This window comes from Haplochromis burtoni, unplaced genomic scaffold (genome assembly GCF_018398535.1).
Source record: "Haplochromis burtoni strain Fernald_Lab_line unplaced genomic scaffold, NCSU_Asbu1 Contig_77, whole genome shotgun sequence".
Classification (NCBI taxonomy): Eukaryota; Metazoa; Chordata; class Actinopteri; order Cichliformes; family Cichlidae; genus Haplochromis; species Haplochromis burtoni.
The window spans coordinates 745,775-762,658 of NW_024582438.1; the positions used below are offsets into that span (position 1 = coordinate 745,775).

Consider the following 16,884-nt stretch of genomic DNA (forward strand, 5'->3'; position numbering starts at 1 on the left):
CTAACATTACAGTTGCATTTAAAAAAAAATCAGTTTCTTTCTTCTTTTTATTGTAATAATAAAATTTAGCAGGTTTTAGTAAACAGGCTTTGTGTCAAGTTTATTTCCTGTTTTGTAAGTATCTTTCTGACTCTGTGTTATTGTATCTTCTCTGGGATCTAAAGTACCGTTTTTCTCAATCACTTTGATGCAATCCTCACAGCAGAAAAGTCATTCTCACCACTCTTTATGCAGTTCTCAGCACAGCAGTCCCCCACCTACGTTAGCCGTTCTCATTGTTTTTAAAAACACGCTGTTTTCAATAAAAATACCTCAAACATTTTTCATATATGTAAGAACAATACACTGTAATGCTCTGTCAGAGGCACCAGTGAAACTGTCCTTCAGCTGAAATATAGCAAATATAGATACGTTCTCAGATGAGGGTTAGTTGCAACAAACAGAGTTCAGTACTACCAGTCTTATGTCACAGGTGCGTGTCATGGCATGTCATGCTAGTACAAGGTTGAATCCCCTATTGCCTTCAGAGTTGCCTTAGATTCAACAAGATGCTGGAAACATTCCCCAGACATCACACGGTTGCTGCAGATTTGTCAGCTCTGCTGAGATCTGTTGACTGTGGAGGCCATTGAAGCTCTTCTGCATACCTTGTTTGTAACGAGCGCTTGACTGAATTACTTTTGCCTTCCTATCATCAGCTTAAAGTAGGTTGGCCATTATCATCTGACCTCTGACATTAAGAGGCAGAGATAATTGTGCTGGATACTTCCCCCAAAGGTCAACAGTTTGTAAAATACTCAAACCAGTCTGTCTGGCATCAAGACGATGCCACGTTGAGTCACCTTTCTTTCTTCTGACGCTCTGTCTTTACCGTATTATATGAAGCGCCTTGAGGCGACTTTTGTTGTGATTTGGCACTATATAAATAAAATTGAATTGAATACTGTATCCGTGTGCCTAAACCCCAACCTAACCTTTTGAGATGCTGACATGTGTGCATAACTGAGCAGTTGAACAGGTGTACCTAATAAAGTGGCCACTGAATGTTTGTCGTTGGATTTTACTGGACTATGTCCTCAGATTGTATGTATATTTTCTTTGTCAGTTTTCTGATGCGTATACATTCATATACACATTTTTGCTTTTTTTAATTTCAACAGTTCTGTAAAGTTTCAATAAATCTTTCACATTTTAATTTGTAGTGTCTGAACACTTTTTACTCCAACAGGGAGAAAGTCAGTAATGTTGTGATAAAAGTGAAATGGTTGTGAGTTTTATTCATTGCTCACAGAGATGAAGTGACTGACTTGTGTTCTGACAAATGTCAGAAGCTCTGTATGCTGATAGAACTGTTATCTTATATTTGTCTCAATATCCGTTGCTGTCTTAGCCAGATCTCAGTTGGAAAAAGACTTAATCTCAGAGAGACTTTTTAACTGGTAAAATAAAAGACATGTAAAAGTGAATTTGCCAAAACTGATTTCAGCTTCTACCTCATGACAGGAATGTTCTTTCTAACTCACAATGACTTCATTTCTTCTACATGAACTCGAGTCATTAAATATGAAATGTTGTGTGCAGCAATACAAAGAAATTTGTAACCAGAATCACAAATCAATAGTTTGAAAAGTTGTGACTTTAAGACAGTCTTTCAATTATTCATTCATGGGTGAATGAACTATACAGATAAAAAAACACACACACACACAATAGAAAATATGGAGTGAATGGTTGTCTGTCCCTGTGTGTTGGCCCTGCGATGGACTGGCAACCTGTCCAGGGTGTACCCTGCCTCTCGCCCTATGACAGCTGGGATAGGCTCCAGCGACCCTGAAAAGGAGAAGCGAATGGATGGAATTCATATATTATAATAATTAAATCAGTTTAATCCAGACTTTAGTTTGCTGGAGAGGTTGCAGTTGTTTACAGAGTGTATTCTTTGTTGGAGTGCCCCTCTCTGGTGTGTTGGTAAAAGCTCCTGCACTAAGCTGATGTCATTTCTTATTGTCAGGGTTTCTGTGAGTCAGCTTTGATACTGGTTGGTGCTGTTGGGCTGATTGTGCTGCGGCTGCCATCTGGAGCAAAGAAAGCGAAATTCAAGCTCAAAACAAACAAGCCATAAAAAATAAATTATACAGAGAGGTGGCACTATTGCACCTGCTTGATCCTCTAAATGGCATCTAGTAGTCCAGTATGTTTGCCATACTGACGGTTATCTTATCTGAAAGATAAAATAACTGTTAGCCATCTTTCAATTTGTCTGCTAATGTAGCACATACATGTTATGTTTGCACTGTTACCATAAATCTCTAAAATTACTGTAAAAGACATAATTACATACAAAGCTCAAAGGACAAGTAGAACCCAAAATGCAGGACTAGTGCGATGCAAAGGTGTCTTTATTTACAGTTAAGTAAAAAATAAAAGGCAAACAATAAATCCCCGTGTGCTCCCGACTCCCGTTTCGTGTCTTCTCCCTGCGCCCGTGCTCCGTGTCTCTGTTCCCTGTGTACAATCTGTTCGCTGCTTCCTCCTTTCCGATAATCCTCCTGGGAAACGCACACAAAGGCACCCGTGAGTACTGGTGTTCTGGGAATCCATTCTACCTGACAAACCATCCTACCCCTTGTTTCTACGCATACAACACGAAATTCAGTGGCGAACCGACCTTTGTGAATATAAGCTACAAACATACTCTGACGGGTAAAATTAAGTGCCAAACCATCCTACCTTTGTGAATGTGACCTACAAGCATACTTTAACGGGTAAAATGAAGTGGCAAACCGTCCTGGCTTTATGAATGTGAGCTACAAGCATACTCACTCTGATGGGCAAAGTTACGTGGCAAACCGTCATACCTAGTTACATTTGTGCTGGAATTACTCTGTGACAGCAGAAATGTGCATAAACTACTTACGACTAGAACTAAAGGAATAGAATAGAATAGAATAGAATAGAATGCCTTTATTGTCACTATACAGTTGTACAATGAGATACAGAGCATCTCCTACTCAGTGTAAACATGCTGGGGGGGGGTACAGTTCTGCAGCGCTATGTACATATGGACAGTATTAACATAGGGAAAAACTATAATAAATAACAAATATATATATAAATAAAATGTACAATATACAAGACGTAAGTAATATGTAATAAATAGTGTTATGTATATACAGTTGAGTTATTGCACATAGAATTGGTATTGCACAGTGGTGGTCCATAGAGGAAGTGGGAAGTGGGGGGCTGTGTTATCTGTGCATGTGTGAGTTCAGGGTGGTTATCGCTTTGGGGAAGAAACTGTTTTTGAGTCTGTGGGTTTTTGTGTTGATGCACCTGTAGCGCTTCCCTGAGGGAAGCAGGCTGAACATGTTGAAGCCAGGGTGGGAGCTGTCCTTGATAATGTTTGCTGCTCTGCTGAGGCAGCGGGAGGAATAAATGTCCATCAGGGAGGGGAGAGGGCAGCCGATGATCTTTTGTGCTGTCTTGACCACACTCTGAAGCCTCACTCTATCTGCTTTGGTGCAGCTGCCGTACCATACCGTGATGCAGTAGGTTAGCAGGCTCTCAATGGACGAGCGGTAGAAGGTCAGCAGCAGGTTGGAGTTCAGCTTGTACTTCCTGAGGACTCTCAGGAAGTGCAGCCGCTGTTGGGCCTTCTTGATGACCGCTGAGATGTTTCCTGTCCAGGAGATGTCAGCAGAGATGAGGACACCAAGGAACCGGAAAGTGTGGACCCTCTCCACACACTCCCCGTTGATGTAGAGGGGGGCCAAGTCGGTGCTGTGTCTCCTGAAGTCAACAATGAGCTCTTTGGTTTTCTTAGTGTTCAGTGCCAGGTTGTTTTCTGAACACCATGCTGCCAGCTTCAGGACTTCCTCTCTGTACTCTGCCTCGTCTCCCTTCGAGATGAGTCCGACTACCGTGGTGTCATCAGCAAACTTGATGATGAGAGTGTTGTTGTGGGTCGAACTGCAGTCGTGGGTGTAGAGAGAATACAGGAGGGGGCTCAGCACACAGCCCTGTGGGGAGCCGGTGCTCAGTGTGCGAGTGGAGGAGAGATGAGGGCCGAGTCTTACAGTCTGGGGCCGGTTTGTGAGGAAATCCTTTATCCAGGCACATGTGAGAGGAGGGAGGCCAAGAGTGACCAGTTTGGTGATGAGGATGTCCGGGATGATTGTATTAAAGGCTGAGCTGTAGTTCACAAAGAGCATTCGGACGTAGCTTTGCCGCTGCTCTAGGTGACTCAGCACAGCGTGGAGGGCTGTGGCGATGGCGTCTTCTGTGGATCTGTTTGCACGGTATGCTAACTGGTGGGGGTCGAATTCTGGGGGGAGGTAATCCTTGATGTGCTGAAGGACTATTCTCTCAAAGCATTTCATGACTACCGGTGTGAGGGCCACAGGTAGTACTTACTTCACACAGTAGCTGAGAAACTGACAGGAAGTCACGCAACAATCCAGCGTCGAGCGCTCAGCCACACTGGTATGTGGTGCCCCCGACGATCCAGAATAGCTGCAGGTGTGTCATCCTCCTCCTTGGGTGTGGCCAGCCTTCCAACGGGAACAACCCTCCAGGCCTGGTGTGCCAGGAAAACCAGGACACCCCCAACACACGCACACACACACACACCAGTACACAGGGAAACAAGGGACAGCAGCACCAAACACACACCGTCAAACATTAACAAGTCCATAGACTGCTCACGAACCCTGGGTCTGACAGGTATAAATTCATGAAAACACATTAATAATAGAAAATTTATAAATTTGAGCTTTTCACCTTTCGGTTTCAAAATAAAATATTAGCTGACAAAATAATTATGTCTAAATACTGATTGTTTTTAAGTATTTGGTATAGGCCATGAAAATACCATATGCACTTGGCACTCAGCTAAAGTAATTATTTTGATCATCATGAAAACAAATAGGGTGGCCAAAATATTAGGAAAACCTCTCAACATTACGGACTGCAGCCATTTCAAAACAATTAAACATGGCCTCCCCCCCCCCCCCCCCCCCCCCCATTTTTGCACATGTCGAGGAGCGTGTCAGGCTACATTTCACTGTGTGTTATGCTTGTATAACTATGCATGTGACAAATAAAGAACCTTGAACTTGAACTTGAACAAATTTGTAATACTGTATTAATTTAGCAATGCGTACATGTGAGCAGTGAGTGACTACTGATAAACTACCGAGTGTCTGATGTCTGTGAGCAACACTTTTAAAACAGAATAACAGCCAAATCCACCAATAAACACTAAAAAAAATGTGTCTTCATAATGAAATGCCAAGGTAACTGTATGGGAAAGTATGTTTTTATAGGATAAAATTCCAGCGGCAGGAAACATTATACAATGCATTCAAAGGACTTTTAAAAAGTAATGTTAATGCAACTGTAATCCTTTTTTTTCTTCACACATTACACTGAAAGATTTTAAATTGGGCATGCGTGCTGTTGTGGATATAAACTTTGTAAACTGATCCCCCACAACCACGTAGTTAATCCCATATTAAGATGGAGGGGAAGAGGACGAAGGTCAGAACGACTTTTTTAAGAGCACAGTCCAGATGAATTGCAGGAAATAAAAAAATAAATGTCCTTTACAGTTAACACAGACAACTGGGAGGACAGTAGTGTTTTCTAATCATGTGGGTTAATGCTGAGTTGTGTAGGTCAGGTGACTATTTATCTGTTGGATTGTTAGTTTAGGCAGACCAACTATAACCACTCTAGATTAGATTTAAACATTTGTGACATTGCTGATTAGTAGGGATGGGTAATGGACATAAACGGTAGTAACCAGACCGAAAAGCAGCGCACATTTCAGTGCTTTTTTTTTCCTAAAACGTCATACACTTTGGATTCTAGCCAATCATTTTACCTTTGCAAGCGCAGTAGGCGGGCCCAAGTAGGTACGTACGTTCTTTTAGAGCAGAGCTACAGATTAAAAATGCCCAAGGTAAAGCGGTCAAAGTCTGGCTGTACTTCACAGCAAAAGATGCAAACTCAGCAGCCTGCAACAAGTGCTTTAAGGTGATACTGTGCAAAGGAGGTAACTCCTCGAATCTGATGAAACACCTGGCGACGTATAGCATTTTGTTAAAAGTCGAGAAATGAGCCGTATTTGATAGCTTGCTGCGAGACCTCACACCGAGCACATCTACTGCGGGTGTGGTGCCTGTTATCGGACCCGGAGTTAGCAACATCCCCCAAAAACCCGAAGAGGAGAGTCCTGGCCCCTAGCCCTGCCAGTGTAGCAGGGCTAGGGGTGTAGTTACATGGCTGTCTTCTTGTTTGATGGCAGATACTCCCTTCACCCTGGCCAAAAAGGCTAAAATGATGAAAGAAAATCATCCCTACTGATTAGGAAATAATGGGTTTTTTTGTCATTTAGAGAACAGGGTTGGGCAGTTTAAGAGTCACACCATTATCACAACATTAGACTTTCTACACTAACGCAAGCCGTGAGCTTCCAGACACCACTCCTGTTTTAATCAAGCAATATTTCTAAAGGTGTAAACTGAAGTGCCACTGGGCACCTCGCCCAAATGCTGTCTCGTTTACTGAGGACTTCTTTATTAGAACATGAATGCATGGCAAACTACAGCACAATGAGTGCAACACAGAGGTGCACCCTCTGTTGCATCAACCTTTCAAATAAAGCAAAACAGACTAAATGCTAGAAAGCACAAGCTCCGGTTAAATAATACTCTACGTAAGTAATGTGAAACTGTTTTAACAGTCATTGTCTTCACCGCTGAACATCTTTAGTTTTTAAAACGATATCACACCATATGTGCACTGCTTAAAACAGTGTTCCTGTACTGCATAACACAAAACAGGTGTGCAGAAGGCGAGGTCGACCCTACAGGGACTAAAAGCACCTGATGCTCTCATTAGAAAGGGATCAAGGAGCTCGGAGAGACATAACCAAGGTTATTACAGTGGCAAATTTTGCTTAGTGTAGGTTGAATGTATGTCAGTCACGTAAATTTCCTTTATCCAGATTCCATTAAATGTATGTTTCTTTTATATTGTACTTATCTAACAAAATCACTTGTAATAAAATTACTTAAAGTCAGCATTTGGGTCATAAATATTTGTTTGAGTGAAGGGTGACACAGTGGTGTGGTGTTTAGCACTCACAGCAAGATGTTCCTGGGTTAGAATCCAGGCTGGGGCCTTTCTGTGTTTAGTTTGCATGTTCTCCCCGTGTCTGCGTGGGTTCAAGTTCTCTGGCTTCCTACCACAGTTCAAAGGGAGTGCATGGGAGTTAGGTTAATTGGGGATTCTAAAAACTGACTGTAGGTATGAACGCCAGCGCGAATGGTTGTCGGTCTATGTGTTGGCACTGCACCAGACAAGCGACCTGTCCAGGGTGTACTCTGTCTCTCACACTATAACAGTCGGGATAGGCTCCAGCCTGCGAGGTGACTGTGTGGTGATAAAAACTCAACTAAAGCTAAACATTTTCAGACAACTAAAGCATTTTAGTCAAGTAGAATACAAATGAAAACTAAAGTTTGGAAAAAATATATTATATTATGTAATATACAGTATGTTTCAAACTAAGCAGCTCAATCTCTTCCTCTTGATAACGTTTTCTTTAAAGATTTAACAATTTGGGATCAACTTTAAAGAAAGGCAGGTGTGAAACATAAAAGTGAGGTCAGAGGTCAAATGTTACGTGATATTTAGAATCTCCATATATATCATTTCTTATATGCTTGTTCTCAATACAAACAATGGCAGTAAGAAAATTTAATTGAAGTTGCTCTATAGCATTATTATCACTTTGACCTTCAGACCAGTCGACTGACCTTGAAGGAGAGGTCAGAGGTAAAATGTGACATGATCATTTAGATCTTTATATGGTACTCTCTAGGTTACACTCATTGTTGATTCCAAAAACTGACTATAGGTGTGAATGCCAGCGTGTCTCTCTGTTTGTGCTGGCCCTGTACCAGACTGGTCACCTGTCCAGGGTGTACTCTGTCTCTTGCCCCATGACAGCTGAGATTGGCTCCAGCCCCATACCCCATCCTGAATTGGAGAATGGATGGATGGATGAAAAACCTTAGTTATAGCATTTGTTAAATGTGTAAAAATATATTATTCTTGCTTGAAGAGGCTTTGATGGATGTGTTTACTGAGACTCTGGATGTCTGCTAAGACTATGTGTCAACTGCTTTCAAAAAGTTTGTTTTTATTGCAATATCTGTACTGACACGTCTAAATCCCACCTGTAGCATATGAACTCCATACAACACTCCTTAAAAGAGTGAAGCGAACGCTGAAAATTACAAGTGAACTTTCATCATTTAAACTTTGGACTGGTTTACAGACACATGGTCCAAAAGCAGATGGTACATGGGGGTGACATCTGAAGCAGTAAAACCAGTTTGATGAATACAAAACAAGCACAGTCATGATGATAATGCTGAAAACTTTTCGTTGTAGGCTTTTTGCACCAAATTTAACCTTTATATAAACATAACCCTCCAGCTTATACGTTTTATCTGCTGAGCAGTTTACGTGATAAGAATCTGCGGGCGTGCACACAGGAAAATGACCAGCCATAAACAACAAACCTACAGCATGTTGATGGTTTAAAGGGCAAACTCGTATAGTACTACTAGAAGCCTACAGTAATAGAGATGTCACAGATGACTTTATTAATAATAAGAGCATTCTCGCACATCACGTAACAAATACATTGCTGGTCCATCACCGGCTCAACGGGTAGCACGTACAAGTCACAGTTTGTACCGTAAATAGTGCTTTCCCGGCCGACTACGTGCAGGCGGGGCGGGCATGTCCCCAACCCGCCCACACTGGGGTGCTTTCAGGCCAAAGTTAGTAAAGTAGAGTGTCAGATTTCGACAGCACAGGAAAACAATGTAACACTTAAAAAAAAGTCTAAACTTTTGGGATATACGTTACCCCGTTTGCCAAAATACCCACAATAATCTATTCTGATGCATTTAGTTTAATTAGGCTACAGTGGCTGTAGAAGCTAACACTAGAGTTTTAAACTGACGGTTAAAAAAAGTCGATTGTGATTGGTGACTCGCCTGGAGTGGGCGGGACCGGAGGTGCCAACTGCAATTGGGCAGCGGGTAGGGCTTGAAAGCGGCACTGGTACCTTCTTCACTGAGAGGAAATTAGAAATTAGGTCAGACGGACTTGTTCCCAGCCTAAGAGCATTCCGCCTAAACGGACATTAACACGGGAGGTTGACAGCGCTCCTGCTGAGGTAGGCCTGTGCTTATTGACGTACTTGTGTACCTGAGCACCACGTTATCAGCTCTCTGTCTGTGTTGGAATGATTGTGCGGGTGCCAGCTTGTTACGCAGCATGCAACAGCAGCAGCACTGCCTTGAGTTCAGACTGTGCTTGGACCCGGATAGATGAGACCTGTGTTCACGTTTGTTTTGGCGTAACAGCTCTGAGGTGGTGGTGCAGTGTACAGCTTCTTTGGACCTGCTACTTTAAAGCACCGTTAAATGTTATGGTATCGCACACTGTGTGGGGTTTTTTGTTTGTTTGTTTGTGTGGCCTGGTGGGCGCCTGTGTTACAATACTTGTGGGTAGAACCACAGATAAAACCCACAAAATCAAAATCATGACCTCACACTAGATATTTGGGCTGATTAGCAAATAACAAATAATGATCAGACATGTGATGAGAGTTTGAAATCCTGCTTGTTTTATTTCCACCAGCCATTCCTGTATCCGGCTAAGCTCTTTACTTTCTAGCTAATGGGAAACAGCAAAGCAGAAAGTAGAGATTGTCATGTTTTTGCACTAACCCCAGACAGTGTAGCTGGGGCTAATCTAAAACGACCTGTGTTTATGGTTCAGACACAGGATGGCTGCACTGCGTCATCTCAAGCAGTGCCACCCGAGGGGCATTGCTATCTCTCAGTTTCACACAAGCAGCCCTGCCTCTGCCAAACAGCATTACAAAATGCTTGTGCTGGGAGGAGGAACTGGCGGTATCGCAATGAGCTCCCGGATGAAGAGGCTGGTGGGAGCAGAGAATGTAGCTTTGGTGGAGCCCAGCGAGGTAAGGACACACTAGAGGATCACAGTAACCCAGCACCCACTGCAGATTTAGGCTTTTATTCATTTCATCCGTGACTTCCTGTTTACATTTCTGTGCTTCAAACCTTGAAAGGAAACTTGCACACAAGCTTGTGTCAACAAAGTTTTTTTTATTAAAAAAAAAAGTGTTTTTCAGATCCACTACTATCAGCCAATATGGACCCTGGTTGGTGCTGGTGCAAAGACTGTAGCGTCCTCAAGCCGTCCCACTGCGAGTCTTATGCCATCTGGAGTGAAATGGGTGAAATCTAAGGTTCAGGAAATTAACCCAGAGACAAATACTGTATGCACAGATGACGGGACTGAAGTAAGTTTGCAACAGGAAACTGTAAAGTTATAAAATGGCTTAAAAACACGTGATCTGTCTCTGTGTGCGTGTGTGTAAGAGAGAGAGAAGCTGAATATTATTTTAAAGACCTGACATAAACTCGTTTTCTCCCTACAGATCTCGTATGAATATTTGATTGTGGCGCTTGGTTTAGAGCTCCATTATGAGAAGGTGAAATCACAGGTTTTTTTCCCATTTGTTTAATCAGCCTCTGCCAATTTACATCTTAAGAGATTTATACTCATACTTTTTTGCTGTTGTTTTTACTTGTAGATCAAAGGACTCCCAGAGGGGTTTGAGCACCCAAAAATTGGCTCTAACTACTCTGTCCAAACTGTGGAGAAGACGTGGAAAGCATTGCAGGATTTCAAAGAGGGCAATGCTGTGTTCACTTTCCCAAATACTCCTGTGAAATGTGCTGGAGCGCCACAAAAGATCATGTACCTGTCAGACGCCTACCTCAGGAAGGTACTTGAATCTTTGAGATCTATTCAAGAGACAAAAAATCAAATGTGATTTTTTTTTTTTTCTTTTCTTTTTTCCCAAATTTGATGAGTGGTTTTTGTTTTTGTTTTGTTTTTTCTGCTTCAACTGAAGACGGGCAAAAGAGCAAAAGCCAATGTGATCTATAACACATCATTGCCTGTGATCTTTGGGGTAAAGAAATACGCTGACTCACTGTGGGAGATTGTGAAAAAGCGTGACCTACAGATTAACCTGAGGCACAACCTGATTGAAGTGCGCGCAGATAAGCAAGAAGCTGTGTTTGAAAATCTTGACAAACCAGGGGAAACCAAAGTTATCGAGGTAACTGTAACAGCAACTTTCACTTTTGTTTCATGTATAAATGTTCTTTTTAAGTACTGATAAAAAGGGTGTTTGTTTGGGGGGGGTTACAACCTTTTAGGCTACACATTTTCTCTTTTTGCATCTTAATATATAAAATATTTGAAAAAGAAACCCCAGAATAACCAGAATTTTTTTTTAATTAATTTTTTTTAAAGTATGAAATGCTTCATGTTACACCGCCAATGGGACCCAGCTCGGTGATTAAAGGCAGTCCGCTGGCCGACGAGATCGGCTGGTTGGATCTGAACAAAGAAACTCTCCAACATACCAAGTATCCAAACGTGTTTGGGATCGGAGACTGCACCAACCTTCCCACATCCAAAACCGGAGCGGCTGTCGGTAAGTGTGTTGTGCACTTAGGTTGATCGTTGCGCCGAGTGAAGTCTGGAAAACTCTGCTCATTCATTCCACAGCTTCCTCTTGTGTGACCTGCTTGGACTTTTGGTTGGGTTTTTGCATTTTTATTATTTTTTTTAAAGCTACTATCTGCTGTATTACACAATCATTTGTTGGAACAAGACTATAAAACACCACCACACCCAGTGAATTTGTTTCTGTGGGGACATTGCTTGTTTTAGTAGGTTGGTCAGTGTGTCAGGTATCGTTTTGTGAGTTTGATTGGATCCTTACATTTCACAAAGAAGGTTTTCTTTTTTGTTTTGTTTTTTTGGTTGTATTTGGCATGAACAGATAGTACAAGCTTTAATCCTGCACACTTGGCTAATTTTGGATTTCCTGTGTCGTTGCAGCCAGTGCAATCATTGTTAATAATAAACTACATTTCAAGCAATTCAGCGCAGACTTTAGATTTAACATATCGTGTCTCATCACTTAAGGAAAATACCCACACTTTGTGGTGCAGTAGTTTCATTTTTCAGTGTGGAGACAGATTGCCAGGTTAGCTATTCTTCCTGGATCATCCTGCCACGGTCACACGCGATAAAAGGATTACGTGAACAGATGTTCTCAGGTGTTTTAAGCCCACGTTTGGACTGGACTAATCAGGCAGAGTCGGACATGTCCTGAAGCCACTCCATATTTGTCTTGTTTGTATCATTCAGGGCATTGTCGTGCAGAAACTTGACTCTTCATCTTAGTGTTCGGTTGCTGTGCTCTGGAACTGGTTTTGGCTGCTTTCCTTCCTTCAGCTCCGACCAAGCTGAGACGTGCTGGCATTAAGGCTGATATGAGTCGGTGATGAGCAGCGGCCGAGTGTTAAATACATGGTCTGTTCACTTCTGACTGGATAGTTCAGTTTGGAGTTCTTTAAAAGCTCTATGGCATACTTTACAAAGCTGTCTAATGGCTTTTTACTGAGAGTCACTTCTGTGTAGCTGGGGTACTATACTGTTGTCCTTCTGGAAGGTTTTCCTGTGAAGAGCATTTCTGTTAAAGTGATGTTTGAATCCATAACAGAGGAGTGTCCTGCTTTGTTGCTCAGCCAACCTTACCAATAGAGTTCTACAAAGAGTTCGTGTGTGTGTGTGTGTGTGTGTGTGTGTGTGTGTGTGTGTGTGTGTGTAAAACATGTTTTTGCTTAGTCATGGTGGGGTATGCAGCCTGAAGCGAGTGTATACCTTTGTAAATGTATCGCTCACTGCTTTTCTTTTTTCAGTCTAGAGGATGTGGCTGTTTTTAGCCCCTCTAACAGTTGTAGTGTTGACATTATCTGCCGGTCAGTCCATCTGTCTGTCCTTGGGTGAAGTTTGATCTGGAGGGAAGTGTGTCGGTAAAATGCTACACAAGGTGAACAAGTTTCATATTTATAGTTAAATCTTAGGTTCAGAGCCACTGTGTTTCTGGGAAGGTGATCTAGTGAATATGGATCTACTCTATGCTGTCTTCTGGGTGTACAGGTCGAAGGCATACACAATGAACGCACTTGAACAACAGATCATTAACTATAAATGCTTCAGATTTTGCTGTAGTCTTCTTTAGGATAAGAGCTCAAAAGTTTCATCGCTGTTTGCTTAATTTGGAACAGTAACTGCTGTAAGCGTCTCTGGCTTCTGATTGGTTCAGATGTTTTAACAAGCTGCCTGAACTTGTTAAATTTAGTTGAGGCTAATGAAGTCAGAGAGCACAGTAGCCTTACATGCTGCTTGCTATGTTTGAAGTCTTTTATTCTTCTGCCACATTTCTTATTTTGTAACAAAGACCTCCGAGCGCCTCAGAGTTGAGACTTTGACTCGTGGCTTGCCCACTTTGCATCGCCACAGGTCATTATGCCTTGATGTCAACTAAATGTTCTTGACTCACTGATGTAATCACTTCCTGTGTGTACTTCACTTCAGGCTTTAATTCCCATTTAAGAAATGGACCCACCCTCAAGTTGCTTAATAGCTGAATAGTCCCCCGTATATCGTTCCCTATAAGCTTCTATGGCAGTAAGAAACATAGTTTTAAATGGTTCTTTGTAGTATTATCACTTTGACTTTCAGATCAAACTATTAAGGAGAGGTCAAAAGTGACATATTTTAAGTCTTTATACAGTAGGGTTCTATATATCAATAATGCACACCAAATTGTAAGAATCATAGATTCTAGATTTTAAGGCATTTGATCAATTTTCAACCAATAAATCATTGAGTTGACCTTAGTGGATGGAAGCAAAATTTTAATGGTTTGTTAACATGACCCCACTCTACACCCCTACAAAGTTTTATCAGAATACATTCAAAACCTTTCTGAGCTAATGTGTTTACAGACAGACTGATAACACGCAAAGGTTCTACTGAGAAAAATAACCTCATTGATGAAGGTAAAAACAAAGAGTAAAACTCACAGCTATGTTTAACAGTCAGGGTAAAAGCATTTCCACACACAAAGTGTAACGCAAAATCAAGCGATTCTGACTAAATGGCTGTGTAGCTTTAAGAAAACCACGTATGACTGGGGGACCTTCAGTTTGCAAATTAGAATAGAGGTTGGACTCTAGAGCAATGGGCAAGGCCCAGGTGGTCTGAACTGGATTTGCCCTGATCCAGAGCAACAGGTATGACAGGGTAAGAAGATCGGTGGATGAAGTGATTCACTTATCTTGTTTGGTGCCTGCTGTAAAAGTCCGTGGGGGCAGTGTGGTGATCTGGGGTTGCTTCAGTTGGTCAGTTTCAGCAACATTGTGTGTCCAAAAGTAAAGACTGAATGACCAGGCTTTTCCATCAATGGCATATTTTCTTCTACATACTTAAAAATGGAAACAATTTATTTGGCTCAAATTGTAGAACAGTGGTTGAGGGAGCATGAGACATTGTTTGCCCTGGATTGGCCACAACAAAGTCTAGATGTTCAGGATGTGCTGGAGAACAGTTTAATCCCATCATCAATGGAAGCTCTTTACAAAAAAAGGAATGCAACTCTGGATGGAAATGAATGTTGTGGTGTTGCACAAGCTTATCAGAGCTAAAGATAGTCCAACAAAATGTGACTTTTGTTTTTGGTTGAGCTTTGTATTTGTCAGTATGTGCAGGTCACCTCAATGATGGTGTGCATTTTAGGACCTACAACAGCTTCCAGCAAACTTGACCAAGATAAACATGCTGGTGTAATTCAGTTTATCGAATAAGGACCTGTTGGATATAAGCAGAATTTAAACTCTTTTTTTTTTTTTGTTTGTTTGTTTGTTTTTAGCGGCACAGTCTGCCGTCTTGAGCCGAACTATCAGCAAAATATTGAAAAAAGAAAAACCAGATAAGAAGGTAAGTGTGACAGCTATGATTCATGTGTTTAATTTTCTATATGGTAAAGCTGCTTCTTAGGAAATACGTCTACTGAAAAACACACAAACTGATAATCTGTCCTTTTCTTGTTTATTTAGTATGATGGGTATACTTCATGTCCCTTGGTCACAAGCTACAACACAGTAATCCTGGCAGAGTTCGACTACAACGGACAACCGCTGGAAACGTTCCCCTTCAACCAAGCCAAGGAGAGGCGATTAATGTACCACATGAAAACAGATGTGATGCCTCACCTCTATTGGCATGGGCTTCTTAGGTATGTTTACAGTTAATTAACAGCAGTTAATTAGCAGCAGTTAAGCCGCTACAACAACAGCTTTGTCTTTATTTGTCTCACGACAGGGGGCTGTGGGGCGGACCGGGACCTTACAGGAAAATCATGCATCTTGGGATGAAATGAAACCTCATCTTCAGTTTGAATCTGAAAGGAAATTCATTGTGTAATCATCTACCCAAGGGTGCACACGCATATGGATAAAGGAGTAATGTGAATGTTTTGAACATCATGATTAATCGGTCTCACAGAAAAGCTCATTTAAGTAGCGTTTTTGATATTACTGTGGAATTAAACGACTGGAATGATGGAGTGGGTCTAAACTGCTCATAGATCAGCTGGGTTTTTTTTTGGTTTTGGGTTTTTTTTGGGGTTTTTTGTTGTTGGTTTTTTTTTTGTTGTTGTTTTGTTTTATTGGTACTTTTGACAGCCCAATGAATGGCCAGTCGAGATGCTTTCATAAGCCAGAGATGGGGCTTTTATAGGGACCGAGAACAAAAGTTTGTAGAACACTCTTACTCCACACCTCTGGTGTTTTGTTTTGTTGTTGTTTTGTTTTTTTCAGTTATAGTTGGTCGGCATTGGCAAAATTTATATAGTGACATTAAAAAACCAACTCTAAATTCAGATTATTTCAGGGTAGCCTTTAAGTACAGCATATAAATATTACTCTTTCCCAGATTGCTACATTTAAAACCGTGCACATGTGTACAGTTTAGTCATTGTGCGTGAGATGTGTTCAAGTCTTTGGCTTTATTTAGAGTTTTAAACTAATAAAGCTACCACACATTGTGTAGGATTTGCCATTTGGGGTGTTTGAACATTAACATGCAGGCTACAACAAGTGCTTTTTCTTGCATTTAGACGTCAGTGTCTGAAGTAGAGTTTTGTGCATGATGATTTTTATTTTTTTTTATTAGTTCTCAACTGAGGCGAAAACATCTTGGTGGCTGTACACTCAACGCTAGCTTCATTGTATTAAAAAAAAAAAAAATCCTATAATCATTAAAATGACTGAAGCTTATGAAACCTCACGTCAGACTGTTATTGCAGGATAATATGAAACAACAAATGAATTGTTTTGTTATTGCATTAATTATTACTTAATAAAATTACAGTATTGGACTTTAACGAGCAGCTTTGATTTGAAATGGTTAAATCTGAAAAGCGGTTTTCAGACACGGGAGGGAGGCCAAAATTTAATTGCACACTTGTGTAAAATTGCCCGTATGTCCTCTGAAATAAGAATATGATAGGCTCTCAGAGGAAGACCCTTTCGATAGCACTTTTGCATAATCTGAATCATCTGTTTTACCTGATCACTATCAATAGACTTTGATGTGTACTTGTATAAAAGTTGGATTTAATTTGCAAAATCCAGAGACCTGGGTCACTGGATTCAAACAGACTACTCTTTATTCTTCTCTCTGCTTATTAAAGGTCATCAGCAGGACTACACTTCTTATTGCAAACTGGCAGAATATGTCTTCAGTTCGTGATCACCTTTCCAGCAGCAGTTTAATGTCAACGTTAAAAACATCAATAAATGTCGGAAACCTGCAGGGATATTTAAATGACTGTCT

The 16,884-nt window shown here is 41.2% G+C and overlaps 1 protein-coding gene across 1 annotated transcript; it reads left to right on the forward strand.

Annotated features, from left to right (window-relative positions):
- The first annotated feature begins 9,093 nt into the window (after positions 1-9,093).
- sqor (sulfide quinone oxidoreductase) lies at positions 9,094-16,432 on the forward strand. Its single transcript, XM_005929149.3, has 10 exons — positions 9,094-9,259; positions 9,868-10,072; positions 10,247-10,417; positions 10,556-10,609; positions 10,712-10,906; positions 11,036-11,245; positions 11,443-11,626; positions 14,918-14,985; positions 15,105-15,283; positions 15,370-16,432. Exons 2-10 carry the CDS (start codon positions 9,875-9,877, stop codon positions 15,425-15,427), a joined length of 1,317 nt encoding a protein of 438 aa, XP_005929211.1. The 5' UTR covers positions 9,094-9,259; positions 9,868-9,874; the 3' UTR covers positions 15,428-16,432.
- Positions 16,433-16,884: the final 452 nt, after the last annotated feature.